A 15,526-nucleotide genomic window follows, 5' to 3' on the forward strand; every position below is an offset into this window, starting at 1 on the left:
CTCTAGGCTGAGATAAAGCCACAATTCCCTGAGCCACGTGGGAGTGGGGCAAACAAGAAAATCAGAGCTCATCTGGGAGTGGGGGAAGGAAGGAAGAAGGGAGAAGGGAGAACATGGGAGAAGCAATGGCCAGGGTCTCCCTTAATCAGCTGTGTCATCACAACAATCTAAGCCACAAGTTTCCTCTGCAGGCTCCTAACATTTGCACTGGAATTATTGAGTTCAAATTAATCCAAATACAGTAGTTCTGTTAGGCCAGTTACCCTGTGGGATGGTATTATCAGTAAGTCAAGGGCCAATGTGTCTCTCAGCAAGTAAGACCCCCTCCCTCATCCTTATGTTGTCTCAAGCTTTCCTTGGGCAGGTATCGGAGCAGACGCCTGCACACAAGGTAATGTGCAGGTGTCTCCTACCTTCTGTCTCTGTTCTGCATCACGACTCAGCTGCTCCTCACCCGCTTCAGCTCTCAGGGCTGTGAAGCTTCACATGGGTTCTCTTGCCCTGTTGTTTCCACCCTGACCAGACCAGCCTCATCTGAATCATGTATACACAAATTTTTATCTTGGTCAACATATCCCATCTCAAACACTGTCAGAGTTACGTCCTTGTGTTACTACGTCCAGTTCTTTGTTTACTGTCTAAGTAGCACCTGCTGTCTATAACCTCTAACTGAAGCCGTTTCAGTGGTGATGACTGAACTGAGGCTGAAGATCTTCCCACTTTTCCTTTGAGAAATCTTTGAACATACCACCACCCACACAGCTTCTAACATTTTTTATAAGCTGTATTTGTCTAGTCTGGAGTACATTGTGATGATGCCTAGTACTTAATTTCCAATAGAAAGCTTTTGACAAGTTTGCCAGTCTGTCAAATGACTTCTTGTGAAAATCAGTGTCTAAATATTTATTATTTTTTTGTATTTTTCTTAAGTGAGAAATGGGGAGGCAGAGAGACAGACTCCTGCACGCACCCGACGGGGACCCACCCAGCATGCCCACCAGGGGGCGATGCTCTGCACATCTGGGGCATTGTTCTGTTGCAACTGGAGCAATTCTAGCACCTGAGGCAGAGGCCATGGGGCCGTCCTCAGCGCCCAGACCAACTTTGCTCTAATGGAGCCTTGGCTGTGGGAGGGGAAGAGAGAGATAGAGAAAAAGGAGAGAGGAAAGGGTGGAGAAGCAGATGGGTGCTTCTCCTGTGTGCCCTGGCTGGGAATTGAACCCAGGACTTAGACACACCAGGCTGATGCTCTACTACTAAGCCTGCTGGCCAGGGCCTAAAGACTTATTTAAAAATAATCGTTAGAGGCCTTGCCTGGTTGGTTCAGTGGTAGAGTGTTGGCCTGTTGTGTGGAAGTCCTGGGCTTGATTCCAAGTCAGGAACACAGGAGAAGCATCCATCTGCTTCTCCACCCCTTACCCTCCTGCAGCCATGGCTTGAATGAGCCAGTTGGCCACAGGTGATGAGGATGGCTCCATGGCCTTGCCTCAGGAGCTAAAACAGCTTGGTTGCCAAGCAACAGAACGGCCCAGATGGGTAGAACATCGGCCCCAGATGGAGGTTGCCAGATGGATCCCAGCTGGGGCGTATGTGGAAATCTGTCTCTCACTTGATTAACCCTTTGAGTAGTGAGTTTTCTTCATGCTTGCTGACCCCCAGGAGTGAGTTCTTTTCAAAAAATAAAATTAGTTCCAGTTTCATTAACTTAAAATCATGGTTTTTTGATAACCAATTTATGGAAACAAGAAGAACATATATTTGCCTTTTCTTAATGTTGCCTTACACATTTTTAAAATAAAAATTTTTTGTACAATCATACTCTGGATGGTCAGGAGGCACAAGGATGTAAGTGAATGTTCATACTAATCAAAGGGTTTAAAAAATAAAAAATAATTCTTAGAACCTTACAAAACAGGTATTCTTATTTTCTATATAAACAAAACGAAAGGTCAAACATTAAATAAATTGTTCAGTCACCCAGCTTGAAACCAGGCCTGACTTCAGAGCCCAACTATTCTCATGGGATTCTGAAATCTGAGGACCAAATGAGTGTCAGTCAAAACACTGTTCAAATAATAGGATTAATAATGTTTTTGAGAGACACTGGGAGGGGGGGGCACACAAATGAGAGGAATTCAGGAAAGCAATGCACCCAGTGTGGTGGTGGGGGCCCCCAGTGAGATAAGGAAGGGAGTATGAAGGAGGCCAGGCTGCAGACTGGTAACCATTAAAGGCAGACCCCTGGGAACGGGCTAGACTCTGCACTTCATGATTGTATGGAATGTCTGCACAAATGCAGCTCCAATCCACACCTTGAGGTTCTGGGTCCACTGGTGGTCAGTCACTATTCCCTCCTAGAGTCTGGTGCCTCCTTATGTTATTTAAACAGAGCAAAGTTTCTCTCACTACATGGAAGACAGCTCTTTCACCAAAATAAAGCTCAAGAAAATAATAAAAAAGGACAAACGTTTTGAAATCACTGTCAGAGACCACAAAATAGTAAGTAAAATCTGTTTTCCTATCCTAGTACTGGTTTGAACTTTACCATTTAGAAGTAGATGTTTCTCACTTAATTCTGTGCATGAACTCTTTTAGAAGCCATCCCCCTACCACATCTGTAAGAGAACTTCATACATGGCACAGTCTTCTGAATAAAGGGCACCAGGTGGCCAGCAGGGAGAAGCGGAGAGTCACAGCTGGTCACCGCTGCCCACGTCCATGAAGCCTGCTCCACCTCTGCCAGGACAGTGTGCCTGGATAACGGCAGTAGCCGGCACTTGTGTTTCTACCATAATTCTAGGTCGTACAGGTTTCTCACAGCCCTCATCTACCCCAATCACTGTTGGGCTAACACGCAACTACATTATGGAAATGTTAGTGGAAAAACTAAAACATGCCTGTGACAATTACCAGTCAGGATGTTCAGTATAAAGGCACACTAAGTTTTGGTTGGTCACTTCTCTTTGTAGAAGAATAAAGGCTGGCACACACAGTACTGATTTTACTGCACAATGAAGGAAAAAAGAGAAACGGTAGAGGTAAAGAATAGGAAAATACACCAAAATTATGAATAGAAGTAATTTAAATAGGGAAGTATTCTACAACGGATGAAGAAAGTTTTAATTTCTTTTCACATTAAACATTGTTTACAACAATCAGCTAACAGAGATTACTGTAACAAAGGTCAAGATACATAAAACTAAGGATAAATGTTTGTTATGAGAAAACCTGTTGAATGTGAATGGGATGTTAGATACTATGTTTTTCATGATAGATAAGATACAACTTATCTTGAAGAGAAAGCAAACAGTTCAGGTCAAGGAGACATGCTGAAGTTTCATGGTGAAGGTAAGCTTAGCCTTGCCTAGAACACTTAAAAGTCTAGGGTAATTTAGGTAAAAGTGGTGTGTTAGTTACCAAGCGCGGGGCAGTCACAGGCCCATGACTCAGGCCTTCTTTACATTATTGACCAACGCAGCTCCTGTATTTTGGTGAGTGAGCTGCCCTTTGCCAGAGGGACTTCAGTAGCAGCCTTGGCTGAGACCAATTGGATTTCAGCTGTCAGGCAGCCTAAAGAACTATTTCAAAGGGATAATTGAGTATTTTTATGAATACACTATTAAGGCATTTGAATTTTTGGTTTTAGTATATAATTTTACTGTTATTTTGAATTCTCTTTTCATTTTACAACGATATTAAACATTAAGTGACATAATTCTTTCTCTACTAATAAACAAGTTTATCCATTTTGCAAACTCTACAAAGGTCTTCTGAAAGGAAAATGCATAATGTAGGAGAGCACAGAAAAATAAGTTGAAACCAATAAAGAATATTTTTAACCGTCGTAAAAATTCATTCACAATTAGCTGATGGTCTTTAACTATGGAAAAATAGAAAAGTAATTAGAATTAAAATAGATATTAAAATAATTACCAGTTGTTTGTTTTCCAAAAGAAGAATAGAGCCACAAACAGCATGACTGCCCAGTTAAGGAACTACCAGATTCTTCTTTAGTCAACACTCTCAGAACTCACATTTGAGTTGGTCAACAGAGCATATAAACATTTCACATTTCTTGAATGTAACATTTTAGTGATAACAGAGACTACATAGTCTATATGCACAAATTAACCAGGTTAAATATCACAGATATGTTGTGAATAACTCCCCAAACCAACAATAGAATATCAATTAAACAAAATTTTAAAGATTAAGAATAAAAATAGAAAATTGTAACATGAATGAGACAGTACTTAAACAATTACTGACTAATTAAGACCTTTAAAATGACCACTGAAACGCACTACTATATTGTTTAATTTAGTTTACAGAAAGAATTTATAAGTGCAGTTTGCAGAAAGAAAATGTTTAGTGCTATTTACATTCATTTTAAAACTCTGCTCTATACAAATTTAATTCTGTCAGTATGAACAATATTTTTGTAGATCTACTGCATATAAAGCCTTTTCCTCAAAGCATTAACAATGAATAAAATAACCTTTAAACAAAGCTGGCCATCTGAAACCCTTTACACTTCATGTTTTTAAGGACTGTGGACACTTAAGTATAGAACATGTCAGCCTACAACGTCATTGTCATTTTGTAAAGGCTAAAGTTATTTATATGGAATATTGTTCTATATACTACACGCCAATCTATAACAAGTTCTATAGTTAGGTACTTTATAAGTCTTTTATTAAATATATTCTACACATATTTGTAATTTCATCCAGGAAAACTTTCTTCCCAGTGAGAAAATATAAAATCTTTTATATTTGTACAGTTTTAGATGAAATTAGCTCATGCTTTTTAGTGCTGTGCAAATTGTTTTTAGCATATCAATTTTAAAATTGTTTTAAAACAAAAGAATCGATTTTAATACCAAGCACTGATACCAAATGCAAACTACATAAAGAAACAAGTCAGTTATTATGGAGAATTGTTTAATTTTAATAATTCATCTGAACTCTCTAATAAGTAAGTGTGACACGACATAATTACAGATGAGCAAAAATTATGAAAAAATTCATCTGCTATATTCAAACACATAAAATTGAATAGTAAATGAAGAGTTCTGATATTTCTGCCCAATCATGAAAGTCTATGAGTGATTGGAACCCCTCCCCCCACATTAAGGCTAGGAAACACACCTCCCTTCTGTGCTGTGTGAACAAGCACTGGGTGACCTACACCTGAAGAGTGTGCCTGTTAAGGGAGAACAATCTGCTCACCAGCGCTCCACTGAGTGCTTCAAGCAACAGGCGCCTCTGCTTCTTTACGTGCTGCAGTGAAGACCGTCCCACTGGTTTAGTGTCTGTGTCAGTGCAGTCACTACGGCTGACTTGGGTAGAATTCACCCAATATTTTAGTTTCTTTTCTATTTACTCCCTCTCCAGTTGGCCCAGACATTAACTTCATTATGCTGAGTGTTTTCCAGTGTGGAATTGTACATGAGCATTTCTAGGTACCATGAACTATGCTATATAGATCTGCTGATGAAGAAAACAGTGTCAGTCTTTTTAGTGCAAACTGCATTTGGAACACTTGATTTGTTAGTTCTGGTGATAACATTTTGTGGCAGCAAAACAGCTTCCCCTACAAAAGGTAACTTGTTAACTTTTCCCCCTGGAGAGTGACTGCATTCAAACCCAGTATTCTAAAACTGCTCAACATAAACAAAATACTAGGAATATAAAATCATAGCAAAAAATGTTCTTGATTCTTTTTACTTTCATGAAGTGACAGTGTCCATGTGAGCATTCAGTCCCATGGCTTTGCAGGCGGACTTTCTAAGGGTTTCTGAAGCAACGTTGGGTCTCCTCTGTCCAAGCAGCATGAAAGACAAGGACGACATCACATCACACTTAGCAGACAGTGTTTACAGGATTACACAACAATTACTCTCTCCAGTCTTCTCACGATTCCTCTGACCTAGGAAAAATAAAGAGAAGCCATGTTTATAAAACCACTCCAACTGAAGGTGGGGGAGAAGAGGAGGGGCCGAAGCATAACAACAAGTAGTTTTTTGTAGTTGTTTGGGTTTTTTTATTTTAATTTTTTTTCTATATAAGAGAAGATGTAAAAGTTGTAATAAATGCTTTTCATTTTAGTCTGTTTCCAAAATGTCCAGTTATAGGCTTAACAAGTTCTAGTCATAAACTATGAAAACTTCCTTTACCTAAAAATTCTTGTCCAAGAAAAATGGAGCCATTTTTGGACGCTTGTCTCTATGGCTGAGTGAAGTCCTCCCCGTGCCTGGCTTACCTTGAGAGTTTGGCTCTGGCAATGTCTCCCTGGCCACCAAATGCATCACTGTTGTTTTGCCAAAAGGAAGTTTTAATGCTGTGTGGAAAGTAGAAAACATCTGTTAAATATACATCAAATTATTGAAATCACTAACCAGAACTGAAACCATTTGAAACATTGATTGCTTTTTGTATGACTTCCTCAACAGATTGAACTGCTTCAATTCAGAAGTTCAGCTGTGGCTATTAGGTTGAGACATAACCATACTGTTTAAGGAAGGGGATAAGAGGAAATCCATAATTGGTTCATACTAGAAATAACTGTTAAAAGAGAAAGGGAATTAAAAATTGTTTTGGGGACAGTGATTTGGTGATCCAGGGACAATAAATGAACCACAAGGAGCAACATTTCATGGACAAGCTATACTGACAATCAAGAGCAAGGCTCTTGGCTTCACATTCAAGATGGTAGTATAGGAAGATCCTAAGCTCACCTCCTCTAATTGACACTGAAGCTACAACTACATACAGAACAGTTATCTCTGAGAATGACCAGAAGACTAGCAGAGCATATTTTCTGCAGATATGGGCAAAAACAAAAGCCATAAAATGGGTAGGAGGGGCAGAGACTCAGTATAGTCAGGACCCATCCTGCCCTCAACTCCCCGTGTGGTGACCCATGAGTGGGAAGGATATCACAATCATGGAAGTCACCCTCTGCACAGCAAGGGGTCTGAGCCCCAACCTGGTGGACCTGCATCAGGAAGAGAGCCCCCATAACATCTGGCTTTGAAAACCAGTGGGGCTTGAGATGACGTCAGAGTAATGGCGGGGTAGGAAGCGATACCGGAAAATCTCCCCCAAAACTCAACAAGATCTTCAACCAGAAACAGAAAAACCTATACTTGGAGCTTCCAGATGCTTCGCAATACACCCAAAGGTATGATTGAGTGAAAAATTGGCTAAATATATAACCAAACCCCGAAGGAAATAGGGAGTAAGAAATGCTCCGCCTTCCTCACTAACCTAAACAGGGCGGCTTTCTCTGGTAACTGTGAATATAGAAACTGAGGCGGGCAAAGAAGGTGAATACATCCAGGCCGTGAAACAAACGGCCGAACCAGGCTGTGGCACGGAGATCCAAGCCGAGGAAAATCTGATCCTGTGGCAACCCGGGCAATACAAGCTAACACTCGCGCCAAACCCAAACAAAGAAAGACAAGCGGCGCGGCCATTTTACCCGGTCTCCTGGCTGGTGCGCAGTTAGTGGGCGAGAGATTTCTTCCTAGGCCCCGGGAGTCAGTGCCCGTGTTGCCTCACGGAGAGGCAGGGTCAGAGGCCTTTCTGTGGGCCAAGGGCAGAGTCTCTGGGCAGCCCCAGCGCCCTGGGAAAGCCACGCACGAGAGGGAGTGAGAACTAATTCCAACGGTGGAGATTTTCCGTGCCGGAGGGTGTTTCATATCCTGGTTTGCGCGCGCAGATAAGGAGTGAGCGATTCCTCCGAGTGCCCCGGCAGTGCGCGCTCGTGTTATCGCATAGAGGAGCAGAGTCAGGGGCCTTTGTGTGGGCCGAAAGCGGAATCTCGGGCCGCCCCAGCGCCTTGCAAAAGCCGCGCACGGGGACGGAGCGAGACTCAATTCCAACGCTGCAACTTTTCCCTGCGGTTGGGGGTTTCACTCAGAGCGTGAGACTGCTGGCCGGATATCCTGGTCTGCGCGCGCAGCCAGTGAGTAAGAGTTTCCTCCAAGCGCCCCGGAAGTGGGCACCCGCTTGTGTTACCGGACAGAGTGGCAGAGCCAGAGGTCTTTGAATGGCCGGAAAGCCCGCCTGATTATGCTAGCAGCTCTGACTGACTGAGCCTTACCCAGAGCCCTGTGCTGAGTGGAAATAGAGTGGGGAGTTGCCAGCTCTTTGAGCCTCTTACTATCCAGGCAGAGGCAGCAGCAACCCCATAGCTGGATTATCAGGCTACTAATTGAGGAAGGAAAGACTAGGAGAAAGGCTCTAGGAACACGGACTCTCTCACTGTCGGAGCCTATAAATGCTAATAGCCTAGACTGCCAACGAGACTAAAGCACAATACATGACATTGCCATAGAGACTTATCAACTGCAAACCTCCACCTGAGCGTGGCAAAGGGGCAAAACCCGGGGTACAGAGTCACCGACCAGGAAGAGGGAGAGAAAAGAAAAAGCAAGAAGATAACCTCTCAAAATCAAGAATAATCTGCAGACTTTATAACCTATCCCATTTTATTATATTTGTTCGTTTGTTTCTCTTATCTTCATTCTTGATACTTTTTTTTTCCTCCTCCAATTTGGCCGATTAACTCTCTACCGGTCTTACTCTCTCCTCTCCTTGAACTACACTACCCATAAGTGTTACATCTCCCATTATCTTTTCTCTTCTCTTCCTTTCTCTCTATGAGGGTTGCACTCCAAAACCCTTAACTCTCTCTCTCTCTCCCCTTTCTTTTTTCTTCTTTTAGTGGTTCCCTCTTTTTTTTCTCTCTCTCTCTCTTTCTTTTCTCCCTCTATATTAGTTTCTTCCTTTCTCCTTTACATCTCCTCTCACTCAAACCTCAATAACAAACAAATTATCTTATCTGGGACTCAAACTTATGTTTGTGGCATTCTGGGGGGTTTTTACTTCACCTTTTTAACTCACTAGCAGTGCTCCCATCCCTGGCTCTCCATATTATCTAGTTCTTGTTCCACTAAATACAATAGTAATTTTTTAATTTTTCCCCCCATTTTTCCGTTTTCCTCTTAATCCTCTCATCATAACTCTTAGACAACCAACACCTAAAAGCAAATCATTTTATTCTTGACCCAAATTTTTTCCTTATTTGCTTTTTGTGGGTCCATACGCTCTTTTTTTTTTTTTTTTTTTTCTTCTTTTTTCTTTTTTTTTTTTTTTTTTTTTTTTTTTGTTTTGTTTGCCCCTTTATTACTTTACCCCAATTCAGGCCCTCCATCACAGGCATTGTTTGTTATAATTCACAGTCCACCACAAGATTTTAACAAGAAAGAGGGGAGAGGAGAGGAGAGGAAAAAAGGAGGGGGGGAATAATTTCCTTTTTTTTTTTTTTTTTTTTTTAATTTTTATTTTATTTTATTTTTCTTTATTTCATTCTTAATTTTTTTTTAAAAAAAACAACTTTTTTCGATTTTTTTTATTATTTTTTTTAAACTTTTTATTCTTTATTAAATCTCATTAATACTATCAACAAAACCACCCTCAGATGCTATTAAGGAAGAGAAAATCGAATATCATGGATACAAAAGAAAGAGAGGTAACACAGCTAGATGAGGAAAAATCTATGGAGAAAAAATTTAATATATTGGAAACCTTGGAGCTAAATGACAGAGAATTCAAGATAGAAATCCTAAAAATCCTCCGAGATATACAAGAAAACACAGAAAGGCAATTTAGGGAGCTCAGAAAACAACTCAATGAACACAAAGAATATATGTCCAAGGAAATTGAAACTATAAAAACAAATCAAACAGAGATGAAAAACTCAATTCACGAGCTGAAAAACGAAGTAACAAGCTTAGCTAATAGAACAGGTCAGATAGAAGAGAGGATTAGTGAAATAGAAGACAAGCAACTTGAGGCACAACAGAGAGAAGAAGAAAGAGACTCAAAAATTAAAAAAAATGAGATAGCCCTACAAGAATTATCTGACTCTATCAAAAAGAATAACATAAGAATAATAGGTATATCAGAGGGAGAAGAGAGAGAAAATGGAATGGAGAACATACTCAAACAAATAATAGATGAGAACTTCCCAAGCCTGTGGAAAGAACTAAAGCCTCAAGTTCAAGAAGCAAACAGAACTCCAAGTTTTCTTAACCCCAACAAACCTACTCCAAGGCATATCATAATGAAATTGACACAAACCAACAGCAAAGAAAAAATTCTCAAGGCAGCCAGGGAGAAGAAGAATACAACATATAAAGGAAGGCCCATTAGATTATCATCAGATTTCTCAGCAGAAACTCTACAAGCTAGAAGAGAATGGACCCCAATATTTAAAGTCCTGAAAGAGAGGAGCTTTCAGCCACGAATACTATACCCATCAAAGCTATCCTTCAAATATGAAGGAGAAATAAAAACATTCACAGATACAGAAAAGATGAGGGAATTTATCATCAGAAAACCCCCACTCCAGGAATTACTAAAGGGGGTTCTCCAATCAGATACAAAGAACAAAAAAAAAACAGAGCCACAAGTAAAAGCTCCAAGAAGAACACAATAAAACCAAATTTAAACTGTGACAACAACAAAAAGAAAGAGGGGGAGAAGATGGAGATTAACAGTAGCAAAGGACGATGGAGTGCAAAAGTACTCACAAAATAGTTCGCTACAATGAACAGGGTAGGGACCCTTTTCATTATTCAAAGGTAACCACCATTGAAAAAACCACCACAGAAGCACATGAGATAAAAAAGATAGCAACAGTGGAAAGATGTATGGAATACAACCAAATAAAAACAAAAGATAGAAAAACAAAAGAGAAGGATCAAACAAGACACAAAACTAACAGAAAGCAAGATATAAAATGGCAATAGGGAACCCACAAGTATCAATAATTACACTAAATGTAAACGGATTAAACTCACCAATAAAAAGGCACAGAGTAGCAGAATGGATTAAAAAAGAAAATCCAACTGTATGCTGCCTACAGGAAACTCATCTAAGTAACAAGGATAAAAACAAATTCAAAGTGAAAGGCTGGAAAACAATACTCCAAGCAAATAACATCCAAAAAAAAGCAGGTGTAGCAATACTCATATCGGATAATGCTGACTACAAGGCAGGAAAAGTACTCAGAGACAAAAATGGCCATTTCATAATGGCTAAGGGGACACTGAATCAAGAAGACATAACAATTCTTAATATATATGCACCAAACCAAGGAGCACCAAAATATATAAGACAGCTACTTATTGATCTTAAAACAAAAACTGACAAAAACACAATCATACTTGGAGACCTCAATACACCGCTGACGGCTCTAGATCGGTCATCCAAACAGAGAATCAACAAAGACATAGTGGCCTTAAACAAAACACTAGAGCACCTGGATATGATAGACATCTACAGGACATTTCATCCCAAAGTGACTGAGTATACATTTTTCTCCAGTGTACATGGATCATTCTCAAGAATTGACCATATGTTGGGCCACAAAAACAACATCAGCAAATTCAGAAAAATTGAAGTTGTACCAAGCATATTTTCTGATCATAAAGCCTTGAAACTAGAATTCAACTGCAAAAAAGAGGAAAAAAATCCCACAAAAATGTGGAAACTAAACAACATACTTTTAAAAAATGAATGGGTCAAAGAAGAAATAAGTGCAGAGATCAAAAGATATATACAGACTAATGAAAATGACAATACGACATATCAGAATCTATGGGATGCAGCAAAAGCAGTGATAAGAGGGAAGTTCATATCACTTCAGGCATATATGAACAAACAAGAGAGAGCCCAAGTGAACCACTTAACTTCCCACCTTAAGGAACTAGAAAAAGAAGAACAAAGACAACCCAAAACCAGCCGAAGAAAGGAGATAATAAAAATCAGAGCAGAAATAAATGAATTAGAGAACAGAAAAACTATAGAAAAAATTAATAGAACAAGGAGCTGGTTCTTTGAAAAGATCAACAAAATTGACAAACCCTTGGCAAGACTTACCAAGGAAAAAAGAGAAAGAACTCATATAAACAAAATCCAAAATGAAAGAGGAGAAATCACCACGGACACCATAGATATACAAAGAATTATTGTAGAATACTATGAAAAACTTTATGCCACTAAATTCAACAACCTAGAAGAAATGGATATATTCCTAGAAAAATACAACCTTCCTAGACTGAGTCAAGAAGAAGCAGAAAGCCTAAACAGACCTATCAGTAGAGAAGAAATAGAAAAAACCATTAAAAACCTCCCCAAAAATAAAAGTCCAGGTCCTGACGGCTATACCAGCGAATTTTATCAAACATTCAAAGAAGACTTGGTTCCTATTCTACTCAAAGTCTTCCAAAAAATTGAAGAAGAAGCAATACTTCCAAACACATTTTACGAAGCCAACATAACCCTCATACCAAAACCAGGCAAGGATGGCACAAAAAAAGAAAACTACAGACCAATATCTCTAATGAATACAGATGCTAAAATACTAAACAAAATACTAGCAAATCGAATACAACAACATATTAAAAAAATAATACATCATGATCAAGTGGGATTCATCCCAGAATCTCAAGGATGGTTCAACATACGTAAAACGGTTAATGTAATACACCATATCAACAAAACAAAGAACAAAAACCACATGATCTTATCAATAGACGCAGAAAAGGCTTTTGATAAAATACAGCACAATTTTATGTTTAAGACTCTCAACAAAATGGGTATAGAAGGAAAATATCTCAACATGATAAAGGCCATATATGATAAACCATCAGCTAACATCATATTAAATGGCACTAAACTGAAGGCTTTCCCCCTTAAATCAGGAACAAGACAGGGTTGTCCACTCTCTCCACTCTTATTTAATGTGGTACTAGAGGTTCTAGCCAGAGCAATCAGACAAGACAAAGAAATAAAAGGCATCCATATCGGAAAAGAAGAAGTAAAGGTATCACTTTTTGCAGATGATATGATACTATACATCGAAAACCCCAAAGAATCCACAAAAAGACTACTAGAAACAATAAGCCAATACAGTAAGGTCGCAGGATACAAAATTAACATACAGAAGTCAATAGCCTTTCTATATGCCAACAATGAAACAACTGAGAAGGAACTCAAAAGAACAATCCCCTTCACGATTGCAACAAAAAAAATAAAATACTTAGGAATAAACATAACAAAGAATGTAAAGGACTTATATAATGAAAACTATAAACCATTGTTAAGGGAAATCGAAAAAGATATAATGAGATGGAAGAATATACCTTGTTCTTGGCTAGGAAGAATAAATATAATCAAGATGGCTATATTACCCAAAGCAATATACAAATTTAATGCAATTCCCATCAAACTTCCAATGACATTTTTTAAAGAAATAGAGCAAAAAATCATCAGATTTATATGGAACTATAAAAAACCCCGAATAGCCAAAGCAATCCTAAAGAAAAAGAATGAAGCTGGGGGCATTTCAATACCTGACTTCAAACTCTATTATAGGGCCACGACAATCAAAACAGCATGGTATTGGCAGAAAAATAGACACTCAGACCAATGGAACAGAATAGAAAGTCCAGAAATAAAACCACATATATATAGTCAAATAATTTTTGATAAAGGGGCCAACAACACACAATGGAGAAAAGAAAGCCTCTTCAATAAATGGTGCTGGGAAAACTGGAAAGCCACATGCAAAAGAATGAAACTGGACTACAGTCTCTCCCCCTGTACAAAAATTAACTCAAAATGGATCAAAGATCTAAACATAAGACCTGAAACAATTAAGTACATAGAAGAAGACATAGGTACTCAACTCAGGGACCTGGGTTTTAAAGAGCATTTTATGAATTTGACTCCAATGGCAAGAGAAGTGAAGGCAAAAATTAATGAATGGGACTACATCAGACTAAGAAGTTTTTGCTCAGCAAGAGAAACTGATAACAAAATAAACAGAAAGCCAACTAAATGGGAAATGATTTTTTCAAACGACAGCTCAGATAAGGGCCTAATATCCAAAATATACAAAGAACTCATAAAACTCAACAACAAACAAACAAACAATCCAATAAAAAAATGGGAAGAGGATATGAATAGACACTTCTCCCAGGAAGAAATACAAATGGCCAACAGATATATGAAAAGATGCTCATCTTCTTTAGCTATTAGAGAAATGCAAATCAAAACGGCAATGAGATACCACCTCACACCTGTTCGATTAGCTGTTATTAGCAAGTCAGGTAACAGCAAATGTTGGAGAGGCTGTGGAGAAAAAGGAACCCTCATACACTGTTGGTGGGAATGTAAAGTAGTACAACCATTATGGAAGAAAGTATGGTGGTTCCTCAAAAACCTGAAAATAGAACTACCTTATGACCCAGCAATCCCTCTACTGGGTATATATCCCAAAAACTCAGAAACATTGATACGTAAAGACACATGCAGCCCCATGTTTATTGCAGCATTGTTCACAGTGGCCAGGACATGGAAACAACCAAAAAGCCCATCAATAGATGACTGGATAAAGAAGATGTGGCACATATACACTATGGAATACTACTCAGCCATAAGAAATGATGACATCAGAACATTTACAGCAAAATGGTGGGATCTTGATAACATGATACGAAGCGAAATAAGTAAATCAGAAAAAAACAGGAACTGTATTATTCCATACGTAGGTGGGACATAATAGTGAAACTAAGAGACATTTATAAGAGTGTGGTGGTTACGGGGGGGGAGGGGGGAATGGGAGAGGGATAGGGGGTGGGGAAGGGCACAAAGAAAACAAGATAGAAGGTGACAGAGGACAATCTGACTTTGGGTGGTGGGTATGCAACATAATTGAACGACAAGATAACCTGGACTTGTTATCTTTGAATATATGTATCCTGATTTATTGATGTCACCTCATTAAAAAAATAAAATTATATAATAAAAAAAAAAAAAAAAAAAAAAAAAAAAGAAAACCAGTGGGGCTTATACCTGGGAGAGCTGAAGGGCCGTAGGAAACCAGAACAGAGACACAGTTAGAAAAATATCTGGTTCATATGTGAAGGTGACACACTGACTAATTTTATCATGTGTGCTGGAGGAACAGTGATCTGCTGGAACTTTCTCCACAGTCGGAAGTGCTGGTGGGAACTATTTCCCTCATCCCTCCTTTACATTCCTTCCACCTAGCTGGTCTAATGCTGGCAGGTGCCATTTCTGAAATTCTCTGTTAACCTTGCTAACAATGTTTATCCCATTCTGTCGTTTTGCTATGGACCCACCCAGCTACCCCCCCCCCCCAAAGTGGCTCCTGCCCTGCCACACACAGTCCTCACAAAGCAATGGGTCTGCAATGTTGAGGTGGGCCTGGCAGCCAGCCACACTAAAGGCCTGCACCGCACACAAATGCACCTGCAACAGCTGTGGCCAGGCCTCACAGTCGGCTGGGCCAGGGGCCAACCTTTCCTGTCAGATTTTCCTTAGCTACTGTGGCCCAACCACAACCAGAGCCACACTAGTCCATCCAAGGAACACCGTTAGAGCTCCTGGCTCTGGTGACAAAGAGGGATACCACCTCTGGACTC

General features: G+C 39.4%; 1 protein-coding gene across 1 annotated transcript in view; it reads right to left on the reverse strand.

The window, feature by feature from the left end:
* Positions 1-3,074: 3,074 nt before the first annotated feature.
* The window catches only part of UBL3 (ubiquitin like 3), a 91,868-nt gene continuing 79,416 nt past the window's right edge, over positions 3,075-15,526 (reverse strand). Inside the window, exons 4-5 of the mRNA XM_066369285.1 lie at positions 6,265-6,342; positions 3,075-5,931 (exon numbers count right to left, since the gene is read on the reverse strand). Coding sequence (XP_066225382.1) covers positions 5,879-5,931; positions 6,265-6,342 — 131 coding nt within the window. The 3' untranslated portion in view covers positions 3,075-5,878. The remainder of the gene's footprint in view (positions 5,932-6,264; positions 6,343-15,526) is intronic.

The sequence above is a fragment of the Saccopteryx leptura genome, chromosome 2 (assembly GCF_036850995.1).
Source record: "Saccopteryx leptura isolate mSacLep1 chromosome 2, mSacLep1_pri_phased_curated, whole genome shotgun sequence".
NCBI lineage: Eukaryota > Metazoa > Chordata > Mammalia > Chiroptera > Emballonuridae > Saccopteryx > Saccopteryx leptura.